The sequence below is a fragment of the Salvelinus sp. IW2-2015 genome, linkage group LG1 (genome assembly GCF_002910315.2).
Source record: "Salvelinus sp. IW2-2015 linkage group LG1, ASM291031v2, whole genome shotgun sequence".
NCBI classification, from domain to species: domain Eukaryota; kingdom Metazoa; phylum Chordata; class Actinopteri; order Salmoniformes; family Salmonidae; genus Salvelinus; species Salvelinus sp. IW2-2015.
The window spans coordinates 38,814,648-38,836,408 of NC_036838.1; the positions used below are offsets into that span (position 1 = coordinate 38,814,648).

The 21,761-nt window shown below is 44.7% G+C and overlaps 2 protein-coding genes across 2 annotated transcripts; one reads left to right on the plus strand and one right to left on the minus strand.

Moving 5' to 3' along the window:
• Positions 1-472: 472 nt before the first annotated feature.
• LOC111970035 (transmembrane protein 240-like) lies at positions 473-7,856 on the plus strand. Its single transcript, XM_023996556.2, has 4 exons — positions 473-1,266; positions 1,552-1,658; positions 3,191-3,399; positions 4,884-7,856. The coding sequence occupies exons 1-4, from the start codon at positions 1,210-1,212 to the stop codon at positions 5,036-5,038; spliced, it is 528 nt and encodes a 175-aa protein (XP_023852324.1). The 5' UTR covers positions 473-1,209; the 3' UTR covers positions 5,039-7,856.
• A 1,394-nt stretch (positions 7,857-9,250) lies between these two features.
• On the minus strand, positions 9,251-21,334 carry LOC111967330 (ATPase family AAA domain-containing protein 3). Its single transcript, XM_023992274.2, has 16 exons — positions 21,024-21,334; positions 19,608-19,684; positions 19,393-19,494; positions 18,987-19,046; positions 18,801-18,870; positions 18,506-18,671; positions 17,523-17,592; positions 16,521-16,676; positions 14,791-14,847; positions 12,571-12,696; positions 12,354-12,478; positions 12,078-12,129; positions 11,904-11,974; positions 11,485-11,652; positions 10,645-10,753; positions 9,251-10,114 (listed from the first exon to the last, which is right to left on the minus strand). Exons 1-16 carry the CDS (start codon positions 21,211-21,213, stop codon positions 9,617-9,619), a joined length of 2,097 nt encoding a protein of 698 aa, XP_023848042.1. The 5' UTR covers positions 21,214-21,334; the 3' UTR covers positions 9,251-9,616.
• Between the last annotated feature and the right edge of the window lie 427 nt (positions 21,335-21,761).

The following is a 21,761-nucleotide window of genomic DNA, read 5'->3' on the forward strand; positions in this document are numbered from 1 at the left end:
TGGCTCATATTGGAGTTGACAGCGGTGCTGTCCACGACCGTGGTGCTGAATCCACATCCGCTGGTCGCGGTGCTGTCTATGTTGCTTATGTGTGCACCCTTATAAGGACACTGTGACACTTGGGTTTCCTGCAGGTTAGAGAGTCAGGACAACATTAAGAAAAATGATTTAAATATGTGACATTCTATTAATCKCTATTGAACGGGCTGGCATTCCCATGGCCCCAATCCACTCAAGCCTAATTCATCTTCCTCTTGCTTGCTTTTCCCTGATAGACGTAAGCAATAAAGTTCATTTTGTCACAAACGAAGCCTAGCCCCCACAGAATGGTGCAGCATACATTATTTGAACTGCAATGTCAGAGAGAGATAGAGAGAGAGAGAATGAGAGAGAGAGAGATAGAGAAGTGTACATATCCGTTTCTTTCAATCGTTGTTTATTAATGTTGAAGCATGCTATCATCATCATTATCATACGCTCAAACCTTGACATATGAATAGGCGTGCCTAGGTTACTAAACTGCTTAATTTATCTAAAGAAAAACGGTCGGAAATTGATACAGCCTATAAAAAAAATGCCCCAGCTAAATAAATACTGGAATGCACAAGGAGGGACCGTTCTCTCTTTGAGCTGCGCCAAAGTAGCATATGTTGGACTATAATAATTTATAGATAGCATGACAGTAAACAAGCAACTGCTAGAGGGAGCTAACACGGAAAACGATTTGATACGAGAAGAAAACATGCATCGATACCTCTTTGCCTAATGCTAGTGGATGCGTCCAGGTAAATAAGCTAGGCTACACCAGGAACAATGTGCAGTGGCCGCGGTCATCACAACAACGCATGGATCGCGACCTCATCCTGCCAGCTTCTGTGTTGCGGTGCTCTGGAATTGCCTAATAACAATCTAATTTCTGACATAGGCTACAGCTTTCACAACGCACCACGCCTACTCATCATTGAACGCACCTCGATTAACCATCTTCGCCAGTGCACAGTGTGCTTTTCAAAAGGGAGCGAAAGAGAGACTGGTCCGCATCTCCTCATGTCGCGGAGAAAGGAACATTGGATAGACGAGGCAAGGATGGGTGGTTTGACACTGATTCTGCATCCATGAGCGCCTTCACTTCCATAGTGTTGTTTTTTGACCCAGGTACCACTGGATAGTTCTGGCGAGCGAGAAAGAAACTGCTGTTAGGAAGTTTGGATGCAAATGGCCACAACCACCATGATCTTTATGATTTTGGGGGCTTCACTTGTGATGGTAAGAACACCGTTATGCACATTCCCGCTCTCCCTTATGTGTAACAATGTAACGTTTTAAAAGCTGTCAAATTGATATTTCAATAGACCTAGACATCAACGTGGCCTAGCTACACGAGGCTACATAATCTATAAACAAACTGTCAATGGAAAACAATTTATCTGGAGTCAGTGCATTTTTAGAATTTACATTTTTGTTTGTCATTTACTTGAGAAGTCTGGAAACATATGGTGTTATGGGAATGTAGCTTGTTTTGTCCCCGTTTACTTCTATGGTTCTTTTCAGGCAGTAGCGTGTCTAACGGACATGAACGCTCTACTAGACCGCTTTCACAACTACATCTTACCACATTTACGAGGGGAGGACCGCGTCTGCCATTGCAACTGTGGAAGGTAAAACCAACTTTTAAAATATTAAGCAATTTAAAGTTGTGCAAAACAAGAGCATGAGTAAACCATTGCTTTGAAACCTCAGGTGATTTATAGTGCACTGTTTATGGCAATGGTCCATCGTCATTTCATGTTGTTTGTTATAGGACAAACATTGTTGACTCCTGTTTTTGTTGACTCACCTTAGAGGTTTGATCACTGGTGAACTAGTGATGTAAAGCATCTGAGATAATGTGTTTTCTGCATGTTGTCTAGCTCCTATCACTTTCATCATCTAATTACAGTCTGTACATCAATGATGTATGGAACAGCTGTGACTTATGTTGAACTATGCTCCTGTCCATGATGGAAATGACTCTGGCTCAACATTCCCAGTGTGACAGAGTCACATTGAAACACAGGTCACCTGTTAAGTTTTTAGTCTACTCCTTAGGCACACATCTTAGTCATCACTGACAGTTTAAATAAATTGAAAAAACGATTTGTTTGGGGCTTTACATAAAAATGTAACTTCAATCATTTTAATGTTACTGAAAACAACTGTATCTGTCAGTGGGTTGATTTTCCTGTGAACAACATTACTCACTCCTGCAGGCAGCCATACCTCCCCCTCCCTCCCACTCAGACCTGTTATGAGCTATGGGATGTGAGTGAGTGAGTGAGTGAGTGAATGAATGAGTGGCTTGGGTGTGTGAGAGAGATGATTAGACAGTGTAGGAGAGCAGCAGCGAGTATGTCAATAAAGCTTTGTGAATTGAATCATGTGTTTGAGTGAGATAGAGCTGGAGACAGGAAAAAAGAGACCTATTTTGAGACCTCACAGATATTAATGAGTTGTAAGAGTTCTGGATAGCAATATCTTTCACTCTCTCACATGCTTCCTTAGGTTCACTTCTCTCACTTGTTTGTGCACTCCACATCCTCCTTTTTTGTTTTCACATACCTCTCTCCCTTGACCTTTCTGCCCACCTCAACACTCTCTTCTTGCTGCTATGGTTTCTCTCTACTGGAAGCGATGCCTGCAGCCCAGTAGGAGAGGGAGTTGGTCCACATGCATCCCCGCACCCCAACTCCCATGGGGCAGCGAGTCCAGCTGTTAGTGATGCGTTTCCTGTGCTGTCCTCCAGCTGCAGCTGTTCGCCTCTCAGTGATGGGGCTGACAGCAGCACACCCACCCAACCCATCCATCCATCTCACTCACCCTAAGCACTACAGCAAAGCATATGGAACCGCACACAGCCTAACCATATACAGTATACTATATATGGTAGGTTTAATTACTCCCTTATGTAATTGTCTCCCTCAATACACTTTTTCTTTATTTTCTTTTCTACTTCTTCCTCTCCCCACTCTACCATCCTGTCCCCCCCTCCTCTGTCCTCCCGCCCCTTCTCTCACTTTACTCCCTCACCTTTTCCTCCCTTCCCTCTCCACTGTGTCCTGCGTTCCCTCCTCTTTTCTTCCCGTCTCATCTCCCTCCCCTGTCGCCTCTTTTCTACTTTCCTCTCCCTGTGTCCCCTCCCTCTGGACTTCAGGCACCATGTCCACTATGTGATCCCGTACGATGGGGACCAGTCTCTGGTAGACTCGGCAGAGAACTACTTTGTGAGTGATAGCGTGACCAAGCAGGAGCTGGACCTGATGCTGGGGCTGCTGCTGGGCTTCCTCCTCAGCTGGCTACTGCTGTGGCTGGACGGGGCGCTGCACGCTGCCCTCAGGGCCTGGAGGGCCAAACAGCACCATGGTGAGTAAGCAGGAGGAACAACCACACAGGAGGGCTCTGACAGGCAGAGAGACACTTTGTATGGGGAGCTGGTCCAAAAATGCTGACACAACACTTGAGGAGCTCTGGGTTTTAAAAACAGTACCAGTAGAAATTTACTAAGGAATACAGATTTATTTTCATGGGGGGGGGGGGGGGGGGGGAATAGGATGCTCTTTGGGTGAGTGAGGGAATGGACAGGAGAATAATAGTCTGAACGTGCAGAGGTATGATCTCTCAACTTTTAAACCTCTTTGGATTAGCTTTGTTTGATGAAAAATGCAGTGTCGTGGGAGCCTCAGTTCCAGAGACTACAGTACAGTGTGTAAACCTGTCTACGGTTCGATGGCATTTATGTGTGACTCAGCCATCGACCTACTTTATCACAGTATTCCCCAGCTCGCTGCTGTTTTTCTTTTGATTTTCTATATGTCATTTTAGGTCAGCATTATTTTCAGGCTTAGATATGACATCGGGATTTTTTTACCCCTCAGATTTCTATATGAAACTGTTGGCACTGATATAGTCATCATACATTCTTCCCATTTAGTCTAGTCACAGTTTTTCCTGTGTGTAGATTTTTCTCTTCATATTTCTATATTCAGTTGTGGGATTAGTATAATTCACACCCGGAGCTGCTTGTCGTGTAGGAAGTGATGGGGGTGGTTGGCAAAGAGGTGCAGAAATGAGTCATGTACAGTATAGGGATTCAAAATCATGTATTTTCAAATTGATATTTCCTCTCCTGCACACAAGCACACGCTTGCATGTGCACACAAACAGCGTTCATTTTAGTGTCCATAGTTTTAAAACTGTGAGTTCAGAGTAGACCTGCTGCAATGTTTCAGTGTCTTGGGATTTCTCTCTACTATCTGTACAGATTCTGAATCCCTCTCCCTCGTTTAAAATTCAAATTTTTTCTCTCCCTGTCTTTCTCGATTTCCAACTCCCTCCTATCACACCAATCAAATTCATGTAATTTAATTCTCCCCCATCGCCTGTCTCTCCTGTGAAACGTCTGCGGGCTTTATTAGTATGGCGGAGATGTCTCATCCTCTCTCCATCTCTCCTTTCTGCTCTCCGTTTCCCTGCTCTTTTTTCCCTGTCTTTCAGCCCATGGTGTCCTCAGACTTAAATTAGATGAGTCAATTTGGATCACACCTCCATTCTCAGATATAAATACCCCACACCCATGAGCCACACACACAATTACGCACACACACATACACAAACTGCTGGTTATTACTGCATTGTCGGAACTAGAAGCACAAGCATTTCGCTACACTCGCATTAACATCTGCTAACCATGTGTATGTGACAAATAAAATTTGATTTGATTTGATTTGACACATACTGCACGCTCGCACACAAATTAAATGGAGGACAAATCCTTAATCTTTCAATCACACATTTAATGGTATCTCTGTCTTCCCGGCCCCCTACTTTCTTTCCTTTACTGTGTCCAGATGTGTTCTCCTGGTCATGGGTTCCCCGCTTCTGTAACCTGAGAGACCTGGGGAGACGGGTGCACCTGAGGAAGCTGGAGGACTCCAGTGGGAACATGGTGCACATTAAGCAGAAGCTGTACCACAATGGGCACCCCAGCCCTCGTAACCTCTGAGGGCCATTGCACATTGGACACCCCAGCCCACGCCACCTCTGAGAGCCATGGCACAACGGCCACCCCATTCCACATCAACTCTGAGAGCAATGGACTGGCTGAGACAGATTGAGACCTGCTGTCAACTGACCAACCAGACTTTAGCCACATGGGCAACTAAAGAATGACTATCCAAGATATACCTTTCAAACCATACTGTTTCTTATGGACACTGGATAGAGCACTTTCTCAAGTGACCCCATGGTCTTCACCCACAGTGCACTCCTCACCCCCCATATTTTATGTAAAAAGATTGTAGTTAATGAGAATCCATTTAGGAGGGCGTAAGCAATTTGCCAGAGTGTGTCTGTTTTTGAAAATAGTTATATATATTTTGTTTTAGAATGTCAATTTTGCTAGAAGTGGGGATAGGGTGTATTCAGTATTTTGCTTGGGTTTTGTCAGTTTGTAAAAACATGTGTTAATTTTGCCTGAAGATGTCAGTTTTGAAATTAGAATATTTATTTTGCTCAAGGTTGTTTATTTTTGACAGGGGTTTGTGTATTGGAAGAGGCACACTATATATACAAAAGTATGTGGACACCACTTCAAATTAGTGGATTCGGCTATTTCAGCCACACCCATTGCTGATAGGTGTATAAAATCAAACACACAATCTCCATAGACAAACATTGGCAGTAGAATGGCCTTACTGAAGTGCTCAGTTACTTTCAACGTGGCACCGTCATAGGATGCCACCTTTCCAACAAGTCAGTTTGTAAAATGTTTGCCCTGCTAGAGCTACCCCGGTCAACTGTAAGTGCTGTTATTGTGAAACATTTAGGAGCAACAATGGCTCAGCCGCGAAGTGGTAGGCTACACAAGCTCACAGAACGGGACCACCGAGTGCTGAAGCGTGTAGGGCATAAAAATCGTCTGTCCTAGGTTGCAACATTACCGAGTTCCAAACCGCCTTTGGAAGCAATGTCAGCACAATAACTGCTTGTCAGGAGCTTCGTGAAATGGGTTTCTATGGCCGAGCAGCCGCACACAAGCCTAAGATCACCATGCACAATGCCAAGCGTCAGCTGGAGTGGTGTAAAGTTCGCCAACATTGGACTCTGGAGCAGTGGAAATGCGTTGTCTTTAGTGATGAATCCAACTTCACCATCTGGCAGTCCAACGGATGAATCTGTGTTTGGCGGATGCCAGGAGAACGCTTCATGTTCCAATGCATAGTGCCAATTGTAAAGTTTGGTGGAGGAGGAATAATGGTCTGTGGCTGTTTTTCATGGTTTGGGCTAGACCCCTTTAGTTCCAGTGAAGGGAAATCTTTACACTACAGCATACAATGACATTTTCAATGATTCTGTGCTTCCGAAGGTGTGGCAACTGTTTGGGGYAGGCCCTTTCCTGTTTTAGCATGGCAATGTCCAGTGCACAAAGCAAAGTCCATGCATAAATGGTTTGTCAAGATCTGTGTTGAAGAACTTGACTGGCCTGCACAGAGCCCTGACTTCAACCCCATCGAACACCTTTGGGATTAATTGGAACGCCGATTGCGAGCATGGCCTAATCGCCCAACATCAGTGCCCGAACACACTAATGCTCTGGTGGCTGAATGGAAGCAAGTCCCCGCAGCAATGTTCCAACATCTAGTGGAAAGCCTTCCCAGAAGAGTGGATGCTGTTATAGCAGCAAAGGGGGACCAACTCCATATTAATGCCCATGATTTTGGAATGAGATGTTCGACAAGCAGGTGTCCACATACTTTTGGTCATGTTTTGTACTTTGTGTCTATTTTAGAAACTTTTCATGTAAAAACTGTACTGAAAGGGGGCCTAGGGGACGGAATGGAATTATAAATAATTAGGGGTGGGAAAGAGGACTGAAATGCTGCCTGCTTGTCTAACTGTGTTGTGTGTAGAGTATATGCAATGTGTCAATATTGAAGAACCATGAGTAAAGGTACGGTTGTGTGCGTGTGTGTGCGTGTGTGTGTTACGGGTTACAGAATTTCTTTGATATTTTGTCCAGAAGGTCATCACCATGGAAACCTGGAGACGAAATTCCAAGACAGAGTTACACTGAGGAGCTCTATAGAGTTGACATAACACTTTACACTGAACAGCCAGTTGTAGAGCGCCTCCATCATGGTAGCTTAGAAAGGCACTTCCTGTGGTATATGTACGCAATAAGGCCCGAGGGGGTGTGGTATATAGCCAATATACCACGGCTAAGGGCTGTTCATATTCACGACGCAATGCGGAGTGCCTGGACACAGCCCTTAGCCGTTGTATATTGACCATATACCTCAAACCCCTGAGGTACCTTATTACTATTATAAACCGGTTACCAACGTAATTAGGGGAGTAAAAATAATTTTTTTGTCATACCTGTGGTATACGGTCTGATATACCACGGCTGTGAGCCAATGAGCATTCAGGGCTCGAACCACCCACTTTATAATTATGAACTAATATCTAAAGTAGGTGCAACATGCCCTTGTCATGGCATTGGAGAGTGATGCTGTGTGAGAACTTGTCATGGCATTGGAGAGTGATGCTGTGTGAGAACTTGTCATGGCATTGGAGAGTGATGCTGTGTGAGAACGTGGTCACAATTACTGTGACACATTGGGATTCTGAATGAATTCCTTCCTTATGAATTTGTCTCTAGGGAGCGGAATGTAGACTCATTAAATTTTGACCCCCTTTCTCTTCCCTGCACCTCCCCCATCTTCCCTTGACCCGTGCCTCTCTTCCCCATCTCTGTCCAAACATTGGTGTTGTAAAGATTAAATGTTGGTTTCATTAAAAGGGACAACTGGGGTTTAACACTGACAGAGTGCTGGTGTGTCATTACACAGGTTCAAGATGAAAGGTAAAATTCACCATGATATCAGCATTTGTTGGTCACGTTTTTACAATGACTTTGATGTCTATGAAACCCTGAGAAAAAAGAAACCCGCACACTGCTCTTGATAGTATTACTGCTCTTTAATAAGCTTTACATATCGGCCTTCATCAGAGCTTTTGTGAGTTTCTTTTAAATTAGCAGCCTCACCCACATCCGTTCCATACATCAAATAGGGTTGGAGTCGAGGGAAGTGTTACCAAATAGGGTTGGAGTAGAGGGAAGTGTTACCAAATATAACAATGTGCATTTCATAAATATTCTAATAATGTGTGTACCTAAAACGTACTAAACACGTCTGTAAAACCACAATGAGGACATCGACCCACCAAGCAAGTTTTCATAAATCATTGGGTGCCAGCCACTAAGAAAATGAGCCAGGCTCTTATACGCTCTCTTCTGAATAGTAGCTATAAATGCAGAGGTTGCACAGTGCAACAATATGAAGAGTGAATATTTCTGCCACCCACACACAGGAAAACGGTTCCAAATAAATGACATCCTTACGTGCTCCACCACCCATGTTATCTACATTAAATGCCCATGTGGGCTGTGCTATGTAGGTAAAACCTCTTCTCTCAAACAGAATTCGTGAACATAAATGTTCAATCAGGAGAAACGACAAGGATTAGCCGGTCGCAGTACATTTTAATGACCAAAAACATGACATTTCTACCTTTAGATTTTGTGGCATAGAGAAAGTCAAGATATCAGACAGGGGAGGTGATATAAATAATACTCTGAGCAAAAGAGAATGTTTTTGGATTTTCACCCCCAGACATTATTTCCTAAAGGACTTAATGATGAAATGCCTATGTATGTTATGTTGTGAATGTGAACATGAATTAATGCCCCCATTTCAGATACTCTGACGTTTTTCTTGCGCTGTACCCAATGATTTATGAAAACTTGCTTGGGTGAGTCGATGTCCTCATTTTGGTTTTACAGACGTGTTTAAAATGTTTTAGGTACACACTTTATTAGAATATTTATGACATGCACATTGTTCTTTTTGGTAACACTTAGTTATTTTCCCTCGACTCCAACCCCATTCGATGCATGGAACGGATGTGGGTGGAGCCATGTCTACATAACGGTGCTAATTCACAAAAGATCTGACGAAGGCCTTGAGGCCGATACATAAAGCTTATTAAAGAGCAGTGATACTATCAAGAGCAGAATGCTGGTTTCTTTTTTTTTCTCATCTTATTCAATGGATACCATGCACTTGCAAAAAAGATAGCTCAGCTGTGCGAGTGCCTTTTGAATATCTATGAAACCATTCCTTTAGAAATCACAACAAAAATGCAGCCATAGTAAGAAACTTGGATTATTTTACTATTCATAAAAACAAAGTCATCTCCATCCACACCGTCATTTAAATAGAGTATTATCTCTTACAGTGCACATCAACATTAATACTATTACAGGGTTTCGATGTAAAGTACACTTTTTTTCTTACATTTTACACAAATCATATTACAGCTCTCCTGCTGCTCCAGGATTGCTTCATAAAATGTTAGTGCCTCCATCCCTCCTCCCCCTGCCCACCAACTCTTTCAGTCAGACAGATGTACACAGACCGAGACTACAGACAGTGAGGAGGAACAGGAGGCGTCCCCCCTGTAATCCCATTAATCCCAGGCAGCAGCCCCTGTCCTGTCCTTCCTCTGGCCCCTAATGTTAAACTGGAGTTCCATCCTTGGGAGGAGCTTTGTTCTTCCCCTCCTTCCCTGTCCCACCCTCACTGCTTGGGGTCTGGGATACACCCTCTGTCACCTCCCCTTGAGGTGTTACCACCGTTTCTGCTTTGACACCCTCCCCCTTAGCCGGGTCAGTCCCCTCCTCCACAGGCAGTTCGGCACCGTCTGATGAAAGTGGGGCTGGCACCTCTAGTTTCAGCTCCTCCTGAATGACATGTGCCTCTGGTTTGTTGTCCATCTCCAGAGCCGGAGTGAGCACATCCTGGGCCTGTGGCGGCTCCCCTAGAGGCAGAGTGAAGCCTATCTTGCTGCTGTCTGCTGGTCCAGCGCTGGGAGAGGCTGTGCTCTTGGCCCCAGCCTCCTTAGTGTGCCCATGCAGCCAGTCCATCTTCTGGAGGTGCTGCCGCATGGCGTCGTCCACCCGAGCATCAATCATGGCCTCCGTTAGGACGCCGTCCTCTGAGGAGTAGGCTGCCGCCTGCAAGAGGACATGGAATACAAGGATTATTACATTACAGTCATCTGAACAAGGATTTTATCATTACACGGACAGTCCAGTAAATCTCTAATAATGTATCTACAAATATACATTTACAGTATTAACTATCTGCAAGATCAGTGTATGAATATTGAGTAATGTATAAGGTAGTTAACAGACAAGGCCCACTTGTCCACAGAATGAGGCTAGCAGGAGAGATGACCATGACACAGCAGCAGTGGAGATCATGGCATACATAGTGATCCACTTCCCAGCTCTGCTTCTATTAATAAGCCCATGGAGGGAGAATAAATGGGTCTAGACTTCCTGGGCTAACCAAATCACCTTGGGTCAGCATTGTCTGATTCTCCCATCCCTAACCAAGTTCCAGCCTGTGCACAGGCTCTCCTTCTAACCAATCATTTATGTCAAATTGGCTTAACTGGAAAATTCTGCACAACACCGCATCACGGTTGTTATCCATTCAGAAAGCATTGATGTATGAACAACAGGGGAAACATGTCACATACCTGCCAGGCCACGGCCAGTTTGGAGATCTCTCTGCCTGACATGCCCTCTGCCCGCTTTGCGATGTCCGAGCACTTCTTTCCATAGTCAAACTGAGCCAGCTTCATTCTCCTGCAGGGACAGAGGCAGAGGAAGATGGAGACAGAGGGGGATTAGAGACAGAAACAGGTCTGAATGGCATCCTGTCTGTCAGAGGAAACAGGCCTGTGTTATGAGGTCTGGTCTGACTATGTCTAGAGAGACACTCCTTAAGTGGCCCAGCTCCTTCCACCAGCTGGCTCTGTTGTCAGCATGTTGTTGTTGATCCTGGTCCAGTTCCCAGTGCCCTATATGCCCCTCTTCCTCTCAGGCTCCAGGCCCTCAGAGACCCACTTTAATTAGTGACACCATGGCTACGGCTGGCTGGGCTCCTGCTTAGTGCTGGGTCACCTGCTCTTAAATACCTGCTCCTGACACTCCACAGCGGTCATTTACATGGAACAGGACAGGGAGGTGCCTCCCTCCTCCCAGGCACCCAGTGTTAATGCCTGTCCCCATGTGTTCGTGGGTAGGTGTGTATGTGCCACTGTATGCAGATGACTCCAAGGCTGCATTTACACAGGCAGCCCAATTCTTTTGCCACTAAAAAGGGTACCATTTTGACCAATCAGATCTTTTGCCAAAAATTGGTCAAAAGATCAGAATTGGGCTGCCTGTGTAAACACAGCATAAGTGTCTGGGAGTAGCTAGTTACTTGACATCAGAACAGTTGCATTATGCATCCCAGTATAGGAGTGCTTGTGAAAGTGCCCTATTTAAACCTGTGCTGCCATGTCGTGTGGGTGTAATGCTGTATGACTCACTGTCTTCCCCCTGTGGCAGGCTCCAGCACATATCTGTCAAAGTACAGACGCACCAGCCTCTCCCTCTCATCAGGACCCGGCAGGGCGAAGTTTACTATCTCGTCAATGCGGTCGTTGATGGCCCAGTCAAACTGCTCCGGCTGGTTACTGGCCAGCACCATCATGAACCTGGAGGGGGAGACGACACAACAGTGGTACAACAAATCAAATCAAATCAAATGTATTTATATAGCCCTTCTGACATCAGCTGATATATCAAAGTGCTGTACAGAAACCCAGCCTAAAACCCCAAACAGCAAGCAATGCAGGTGTAGAAGCACGGTGATTAGAGCGCTGTAATATCTGAGGGACATGGTACATCAGAGGTCTTGGGCGTAGATATGAAATGTCTAAATAGAAGAAGTGGTTGTAGAGCTGACTTGTTACTCTGCTCTCCAGTGCGATACAGGAATGCGTTCAAAGTGGCTCTGAGCTCTTCACTGATCTTTTCCTGCAAACAGAGAGAGACAACTTGAATTCTGTTTTCCAATATTTCTACAAGATCAGAGTTTTGGTTGTGCTATGAAATACAGGAAGGTAGAGAACAGACTTACAGTAGACCTCTTGCGAAGGAATGCATCGGCTTCATCAACAAACAGCAGCAGGCTGTGTCAGAGGAGAGAGAGGGTTGCATTAGCAGAGCTGCACTGGTCTTACATCATTCTCTGTACATTGTTTAATGTGCATGTCTGTGTAATGCAAGTGCAAATGTATTTAATGTCAAGTTGTCTAGACGCTTACGTTACATGGTTGCACACGGTTACATCATGGTTACATTTACATGAAGTTCTATAAATAGTGTGATGCTACTGCGAGTGAGGCTAGCATACCCGCGGCGACTGGTGTTGGCCCAGTCAAAGACTTTGTGCATAGCGGTGACACCCTCACGGCCCATGGGCGCCACATCTCCACCAGTCATGATGGCATAGTCCATCCCAGAGTGCACTGCCAGCTTCTACTCAGAACACAGAGAGATAGTTACCAACATATACAGATACCAAGATAACACCTCTTGTCATAGACAAGATGAGTCGGTGCGGGACCTACCTTGGCGAAGAGGGTCTTGCCAGTACCCGGTGGGCCATACATGAGAATGTTCCTGTAGAGCCCCTTGTTCTGACGCGTGTTCCTAGTTGCTATAGCAATATCACGTACACGTTCTTCTAAGTTAGGCTGTGCGGAGCAGAGGGAATAATTAATTTCAGGGAGATCAACATTTCGGCTCAAAGCAGGGCTGCAAAAACATACGTGTGCACAGCATTCTCTATGAATGTCCCTAGCCGAGTCCTCAGAGCATCCACAGACCAGCTGGCTGGTTTGTTTACGGGCATATTCAATCTCTCCCTATCCCAGTCTGCTGTCCCCACATGCTTCAAGATGGCCACCGTTGTTCCTGTACCCAAGAAGGCAAAGGTAACTGAACTAAATGACTATTGCCCCGTAGCACTCACCTCTGTCATCATGAAGTGCTTTGAGAGACTAGTCAAGGATCATATCACCTCTACCTTACCTGCCACCCTAGACCCACTTCAAGTTGCTTACTGCCCCAATAGATCCACAGACGATGCAATCGCCATCACTCTGCACACTGACCTATCCCATCTGGACAAGAGGAATAGCTATGTAAGAATGATGTTCATTGACTATAGCTCAGCATTCAACACCATAGTACCCTCCAAACTCATCATTAAGCTCGAGGCCCTGGGTCTGAACCCCACCCTGTGCAACTGGATCCTGGACTTCCTGACGGGCCGCCCCCAGGTGGTGAAGGTAGGAAACATCACCTCCACTCCGCTGATCCTCAACACTGGGGCCCCACAAGGGTGTGTGCCCAGCCCCCTTCTGTACTCCCTGTTCACCCATGACTGCGTGGCCAAGCACGCCTCCAGCTCAATCATCAAGTTTGCAGACGACACAACATTAGTGGGCTTGATTACCAATGACGACGAGACAGCCTACAGAGAGGAGGTGAGGGCTCGGAGTGTGGTGCCAGGAAAACGACCTCTCCCTCAACGTCAACAAAATTAAGGAGCTGATCGTGGACTTCAGGAAACAACAGAGGGAGCACAGTGGAGAAGGTGGAAAGCTTCAAGTTCCTTGGCATACACATCATGATGAATAACTGAAATGTACCACCCACACAGAAGAAGGTGAAGAAGGCGCAACAGAGCCTCTTCAACCTCAGGAGGCTGAAGAAATGTGGCTTGTCACCTAAAACCCTAAATTCTTTAAAATTATTTACTGCACAATTGAAAGCATGCTGTCAGGCTGTATCACRGCCTGGTARGGCAACTGCTCCGCCCARAACCGTAAGGCTCTCCAGAGGGTAGTGKGGTCTGCACAACGCATGACCGGGGCAAACTACCTGCCCTCCAGGACACCTACAGCACCCGATGTTACAGGAAGGCCAAAAAGATCATCAAGGACAACAACCACCCGAGCCACTGCCTGTTCACCCCGCTATCATCCAGAAGGCGAGGTCAGTACAGGTGCATCAAAGCTGGGACCGAGAGACAAAAACAGCTTCTATCTCAAGGCCATCAGACTGTTAAACAGTCATCACTAGCACATTAGAGGTTGTTGCCTATAGGCATAGACTAGAAATCACTGGCCACTTTAAGGAATGGAACACTTGTCACTTTAATAATGTTTACATATCTGGCATTACTCATCTCATATGTATATACTGTTTTCTATGGCATCTCATTCACTTAATAATGTTTACATATCTTGCATTACTCATCTCATATGTATATACTGTATTCTATACTATTCTACAGTATCTTACTCTGTTCCACTCTGATATACGTCGTCCATTTATATATAGTCTTAATTCATTCCTGGTAGCCTAGTGGTTAGAGTATTGGGTAGGTAACCGAATGTTTGCTATATTGAAACCCTGAGCTGACAAGGTAAAAAATCTGTTGTTTTGCGCCTGAACAAGGCAGTTAACACACTGTTCGTAGGCCGTCATTGCAAATAAGAATTTGTTCTTAACCGACTTGCCTAGTTAAATAAAGGTAAAAAAATAAAAAATCCTACTCAGATGTGTGTATTTATATGTTGTGTAATTTGTTAGATATTACTGCACTGTCGGAGCTAGAAGAACAAGCATTACACTACACCTGCAATAACATCTGCTAATCACGTATATGTGACCAATAAAATGTGATGTTTCTTTCATACATGTGCTGGGTATAATATCGATACGAGACTCTAAGGTATGGCTCTCTGGTGCTCAGGTGTGTGCTGAGTGTCGGTACTCACACTGAGCACTACTCCCTCCAGGGCATCCTGAGGTTTACTTGTGAGGCGCTTTGACATCTAAGAGAGGGGAAAAATCAGAAGATGCACCTTCATCGTACTAAAAAATGTGGGTTTTGGAAACTTAAGTTAATCACAATAAAAAAACACCAAAAGCATCAGACAAAGGACGTATACAGTGCATACGGATAGTATTCAGACCCCTTGACTTTTTCAACATTTTGTTACGTTACAGCCTTATTCTAAAATTGATTAAATCAGGTTTTTCCCCCCTCATCAATCTACACACAATACCCCATAATGACAAAGCAAAAACATGTTTTTATAAATGTTAGCATATTTATAAATAAAATATATAAATATCACATTTACATAAGAATTCAGACCCCTTTACTCAGTACTTTGTTGAAGCACGATTACAGCCTCGAGTCTTCTTGGGTATGACGCTACAAGCTTGGCACACCTGTATTTCTTCTCTGCAGATCCTCTCAAGCTCTGTCAGGTTAGATAGGGAGCGTCGCTGCACAGCTATTTTCAGTTTGATCAAGTTCAAGTCCGGCCTCTGGCTGGGCCACTCAAGGACATTCAGAGACTTGTCCCGAAGCCACTGCTGCGTTGTCTTGGCTGTTTGCTTAGGGTCGTTGTCCTGTTAGAAGGTGAACCTTCGCCCCAGCCTGAGGTCCTGAGCACTCTGGAGCAGGTTTTCAACAAGGATCTCTCTGTATTTGCTCCGTTCATCTTTCCCTCGTTCCTGACTAGTCTCCCAGTTCCTGCCACTGAAATACATCCCCACAGCATGATGCTGCCACCACCATGCTTCACCGTAGGAATGGTGCCAGGTTTCCTCCAGAAGTGACGCTTGGCATTCAGGCCAAAGAGATTGAACTTGGTTTCACCAGGCCAGAGAACCTTGTTTGTCCTTCAGGTGCCTTTTGGCAAACTCCAAGCGGGCTATCATGTGCGTTTTACTGAGGAGTGGCTTCCGCCTGGCCACTCTACCATAAAGGCCTGATTGGTGGAGTGCTGCAGAGATGGTTGTCCTTCTGGAAGGTTCTCCAAATTCTACAGAGGAACTCTGGAGCTCTGTCAGAGTGACCATCGGGTTCTTAGTCACCTCCCTGACCAAGGCCCTTCTCCCCCGATTGCTCAGTTTGTCTGGGCGGCCAGCTCTAGGAAGAGTCTTGGTGGTTCCAAACTTCTTCCATTTAAGAATGATGAAGGCCACTGTGTTCTTGGGMACCTTAAATGCTGCAGAAATGTTTTGGTACCCTTCCCCAGATCTGTGTCTTGACACAATCCTGTCTCGACGCTGTACGGACAATTCCTTCGACCTCGTGGCTTGGTTTTTGCTCTGACATTATGTAGACAGGTGTGTGCCTTTCCAAACCATTCCAATCAATTGAATTTACCACAGGTGAACTCCAATCAAGTTGTAGAAACATCTCAAGGATGATCAATGGAAACAGGATACACCTGAGCTCAATTTCGAGTCTCATAGCAAAGGGACTGAATACTTACATAAATAAGGTATTTATGTTTTTTATTTCCATAAATGTGCAAAAATTTCTACAAACCTGTTTTCACTTTGTCATTATGGGGTATTATGTGTTGATTGATGAGAAAGAAAAAAAAATCAATTTTAGAATAAGGCTGTAACTTAACAAAATGTGGAAAAGGGGAAGGGGTCTGAATACTTTCCGAATGCACTGTATAATGCACAGCAGGGCCTCTACCTTGATCGGGTGCTTGATCGCCTCCGCTACAGTGATGCGAGAAGTCTCTCTGACCAATGAGGGCTTCCCGAGTCGGGCCTCAATGTAGCGCCCTGCCACAGCTGTGGCGTTCCGGGCAGAATACACACCTACAGCCAGCAGAGTCAGTCCTGCCACCTGGTGGTGTGGGGAGGGGAATTACACAACATTTAGAGACGCTCCAAGGACAACTCAAATCAGATATAAACATATAACATATCATACACTCAACAATTAGTTAGTGAGCATTTCTCCTTTGCCAAGATAATCCATCCACCTGACAGGTGTGGCATATCAAGAAGCTGATTAAACAGCACGATCATTACACAGGTGCACCTTGTGCTGGGGGACTATAAAAGGCCACAAAAATGTGCAGTTGTCACACAACACAATGCAACAGATGTCTCAAGTTTTGAGGGAGCATGCAATTGGTATGCTAACTGCAGGAATGTCCACCAGAGCAGTTGCCAGATAATTTTATGTTAATTTCTCTACCATAAGCCACCTCCAATGTTGTTTTAGAGAATTTTTTAGTACGTTCAACCGTCCTCACCACCGCAGACCACATGTATGGCATCGTATGGGCGAGCGGTTTACTGATGTCAACGTTGTGAACAGAGTGCCAAATGGTGGCGGTGGGTTATGGTATGGGCAGTTATAAGCTACAGACAACAAACACAATTTAATTTTATCGATGGCAATTTGAATGCACAAAAATACTGTGACGAGATCCTGGGGCCCATTGTGAGGCCCATTGATTTTTAGGGTATTTGTGACCAACAGATGCATATCTGTATTCCAAGTCATGTGAAATCCATAAATTAGGGCCTAATTCACTTATTTCAATTGACTGATTTCCTCATATAAACTGTAATTCACTAAAATCTATGAAATGGTTGCATGTTGCATTTATATTTTTGAGTCATTGGCAGTTTGCATAAGGATGAGCATAAACAAGTATGTAGAGTGGAAGGAAGGTTTCACCGTAGCTGTAACTTTATCCCAGTCCGACACAAAAGCCTGGAATCCTTCCCCAAACACAGCACCTGCAGTCCTGAAAACACACAAATATACAGAGACAGTCAGGTCTCCAATAGTATCTATCTTTATGGTCTGTAGTGTAATACACAAGGTGTGTCTCAGCATATAGTCTCTAGTACAGCATGTCTTTGGCTCAGCGTATAGTCTTCATAGAGTATGTCCTTGTCTCAGCGTATAGTCTCTAGTACAGCATGTCTTTGTACTCAGCGTATAGTCTCTAGTCCAGAATGTCCTTGTCTCAGCGTATAGTCTCTAGTACAGTATGTCCTTGTGTCAGCGTATAGTCTCTAGTCCAGAATGTCCTTGTCTCAGCGTAGTCTCCAGTACAGCATGTCCTTGTCACAGCATGTCTTTGCCTCAGCGTATAGTCTTCATAGAGTATGTCCTTGTCTCAGCGTATAGTCTCGTAGAGTATGTTCTTGTCTCAGCGTATAGTCTCTAGTACAGAATGTTCTTGTCTCAGCGTAGGTCTCTAGTACAGTATGTTCTTGTCTCAGCGTATAGTCTTAGTACAGTATGTTCTTGTCTCAGCGTATAGTCTCTAGTACAGTATGTTTCTGTCTCAGCGTATAGTCTCTAGTACAGCATGTTCGTCTCAGCGTATAGTCTCCAGTACAGCATGTCCTTGTCACAGCATGTCTTTGCCTCAGTGTATAGTCTCTAGTCCAGAATGTCCTTGTCTCAGCGTATAGTCTCGTAGAGTATGTTCTTGTCGGCAGCGTATAGTCTCTAGTACAGTATGTCGTGTCTCAGCGTATAGTCTCTAGTACAGTATGTCCTTGTCTCACCGTATAGTCTCTAGTACAGTATGTCCTTGTCTCAGCGTATAGTCTCGTAGAGTATGTCCTTGTCTCAGCGTATAGTCTCTAGTACAGTATGTTCTTGTCTCAGCGTATAGTCTCCAGTACAGTATGTCCTTGTCTCACCGTATAGTCTCTAGTACAGTCTGTCTGTGCTCTGCTGCCTTCAGGCGGATCTGCTCACGGATGATGTCTGCGTTTTCCCGCTCAACGCGTGCCCGCGCTTTAGATTCCGCCTCTACGCGTAGCAGCTCATTCTTGTGCCTCAGCTGCATCTCGTGCTCAATTGTTGCTGCGTGGAGAGGATACATTAGTGGACATTTTGTGATTGCCAGACCCCATATGGCTATATTGACCAGTGAACATAGAAGCAGAACCATATTCCTGGAGGCTGCGTGAGAATACTAAATGGGGTCAGTACCTTTCCTCATGGCTTCCTGTTTAAGCACAGAGTCCTCCTGTTTCCGAAGGTTGTCCTCATTCAGGGCTTGCTGAGGACACCAAGGAGAGGCCACACTCAGTCAGTTGGACATGGCATTTTCACTGTACATCTTTATAGCCTAAACAGGACTGAATTGATATTTCAGCTAATGGCAGTTGATCTTACCTGTTGCTTGAGTTGATCCTCATACCTCTGTCTAGCAAGTCTGTCTTGGAACTGTGCTCTCTGTGAAGGGATAGAGAAGGTAACCATAGTAAAACATGTATGGCGCCCTCTGCTGGACAGATATGTAATCCCTTGTTCCACTCCCTCTCATTGTAGTCTCTGTTTCAACAGAATTAAAGCTAATTGTGCAAACAATTTCAAGCTTACAGACACAATTCTACTCTCTACAAACTCCTCAAAATCTCTTAACTACTACAGGGAAAATGCTTCCTTCTACAGTTTACCCATACATGATGATCCATGCTATTAGCCCATCATTGACCACATACTATGTAGTACAATGAATACTACTGCACAATCACCCCCTCTGCAGTACCACTAAACCCTTCCTCTGCTCTCCTCTCACCGATTGATGCTGCTTGGTCTCCTCGCCGACAGTTTTCCTCCTCTCCTCCCCTTGAATACGCAGCTGATCCCCCTTCAGCTGCTCCACTGCCGCCTCGTACTCCTTACACCATCACACACACAAAGGGAACAATTAGCATGATCAGATTTAAGATAGTACTGTTTTTTGGTGTCCTACACATTACTCTGCATGTGCCTTGTTTAGTGCAACTGTACCTTGATTTTGGTCTGGTGTTCCATCTGAACAGATTGCTCCTGCATGCGAGCCAGATCCAGGGCCTCTTTGGCATGACCTGAAATTAAAACAAGGTATTGGACATTAGTTGTTCAGATATACGTTTCATTTAATGACGGTAGCTATATTCCAACTATACTAAACAAAAATATAAAACGCAACATGTAAAGTGTTGGTCCCATGTTTCATGAGTTGAAATAAAAGATCCCAGAAATGTTCCATAAGCACAAAACGCTTATTCCTCAAAAAAATGTATTTTCCAAATTTGTTTACATCCCTGTTAGTGAGCATTTTATCCTTTGCCAAGATAATCCATCCACCTGACAGGTATGGCATATCAAGAAGCTGATTAAACAGCATCGTCATTATACAGGCGCACCTTGTGCTGGGGACAATAAAAGGCCATTCTAAAATGTGCAGTTTTGTCACACAACACAATGCAAAAGATGTCTCAAGTTGAGGGAGTATGCAATCGGCATGCTGATTGCACAAATGTCCACAAGAGCTGTTGCCAGAGAATTGTATGTTAATTTCTCTACCAGAAGCTGCCTCCAATACTGTTTAAGAGAATTTGGCAGTACGTCCAACCAGCCTCACAACCACAGACCATGTGTAACCACGTCAGCCGAGGACCTCCACATCAGACTTCTTCACCTGCGGGATCGTCGGAGACGAGCCATCCGGACAGTTGATGAAAGTGAGGAGTATTTTGGTCTGTAATAAAGCCCTTTTGTGGGGAAAAACTTGTTCTGATTGGCTGGGCCTGGCTCCCCTGTGAGTGAGCCTGGGTCCTGAGTGGGTGGGCCTATGCCCTCCCAGGCCCACCCATGACTGCACCCCTGCCCAGTCATGTGAAATCCATAGATTATGGGCAAATTAATTTCAATTGACTGATTTCCTTATGAACTGTAACTCAGTAAAATCGTTAATTGTTGTATTTATATTTTTGTTCAGTATACTTTGAAATTCTAAGTGTAATGCTTGCATGTTTGACTAGAGCAAAGATTAACTATATACTGACTAGAGCTATTTGGCAAAGGGTGTGAAAGAATGACCTTTGCACCGTTCACCTTGAATACACTAAATTCCAACATGAATGAAAATGTGCAGAACAACGTTCAAACCAAGCAGTGAAACCTGTGATTCTCGTTTACTACAGTGTTATGTTCTACTGACAGTGTCATCGGGATTTGATAGTTAGTTTACTAGATTAGATACCCGTAGGAACTAGGAGAATATATGTCAGACACCGGCCCGTGTTGCATCAGCATCACTGCTTAGGCTGTAAAGCATGCTGCGGGTGCATCGGTCTTATTGGGGATATAAACTAAATGTTTCAAGCTAGCTACTAGCTCTACAGTACTATATATAATAAAGTTATCATGCAAGACACTTACGAGACTTGTCGAGATCCTTCGCCGCTTGGGCCGCTCGCTCCAGCCCGGTTGGGTCGAAGTTACTCCATTTGTCCTTGGGTTTATCTCCGCCACCTCCGGAGCCGCCAGCCGGTGGAGGGGGTGGCGGTGGAACCGGGAATTCCGGGGGAGCCTCGGGCTGCCCCTTATTCAGGCCGAACAGCCAGGACATGTTTCGGTAAACGGAGAATAAGCTGCAGCCCAGGCCGGTAAAGGTGATCAGGTTTGGCTGTCAGTCGCTACACTTCCTCCACACGCGTGTCACGCTGCCGTCTTTGCGCAAGTGCAGGAGAGGACAGATTTTCCCTGAAAGACAAGCATGCTGATTGGTTACGAGGAAAAATATATTACTCTCATTGGTTGTCCTTTGCAGAGGTCAAACATGTAGTCACACCCATAAGAGGGTATGGTAGCCGCAATGGCCCAAAACAGGAAGGTCTTATAATTAACCTGAATAACTTCACTGGAAGGCCATGCCACAAAATTAATTGATAGTTGCATCATACGCGGAGTTTTTGTTGGACTTCATTGGAATGTATTAGCTAACATTTTATATGCTGTTTGGATATCTACGTAAGACAATGCAGTAGCATTTTAAGGAAACCTGAATTTTATTTTTAAACAAATTAAATTGACAGTTAGTGAATAATTATGAACATTCTATGTAACAATTACTTTGGACAAAGTTGCACAGTACTAATTTAAACATTAGTTATGTAA

What these genes read in the sequence shown, in the direction of transcription:
- LOC111970035 (XM_023996556.2), top strand. Translation starts at nt 1,210, where the DNA reads ATGCAAATGGCCACAACCACCATGATCTTTATGATTTTGGGGGCTTCA. An exon ending in TGGGGGCTTCACTTGTGATG is followed by an intron (nt 1,267 to 1,551) that starts GTAAGAACACCG and finishes GGTTCTTTTCAG; the next exon opens with GCAGTAGCGTGTCTAACGGA. An exon ending in TGCCATTGCAACTGTGGAAG is followed by an intron (nt 1,659 to 3,190) that starts GTAAAACCAACT and finishes TCTGGACTTCAG; the next exon opens with GCACCATGTCCACTATGTGA.
- LOC111967330 (XM_023992274.2), bottom strand. Translation starts at nt 21,213, where the DNA reads ATGTCCTGGCTGTTCGGCCTGAATAAGGGGCAGCCCGAGGCTCCCCCG. An exon ending in AGACCAAGCAGCATCAATCG is followed by an intron (nt 19,047 to 19,392) that starts GTGAGAGGAGAG and finishes ATCCCTTCACAG; the next exon opens with AGAGCACAGTTCCAAGACAG. An exon ending in GGGATAAAGTTACAGCTACG is followed by an intron (nt 16,677 to 17,522) that starts GTGAAACCTTCC and finishes CCACACCACCAG; the next exon opens with GTGGCAGGACTGACTCTGCT.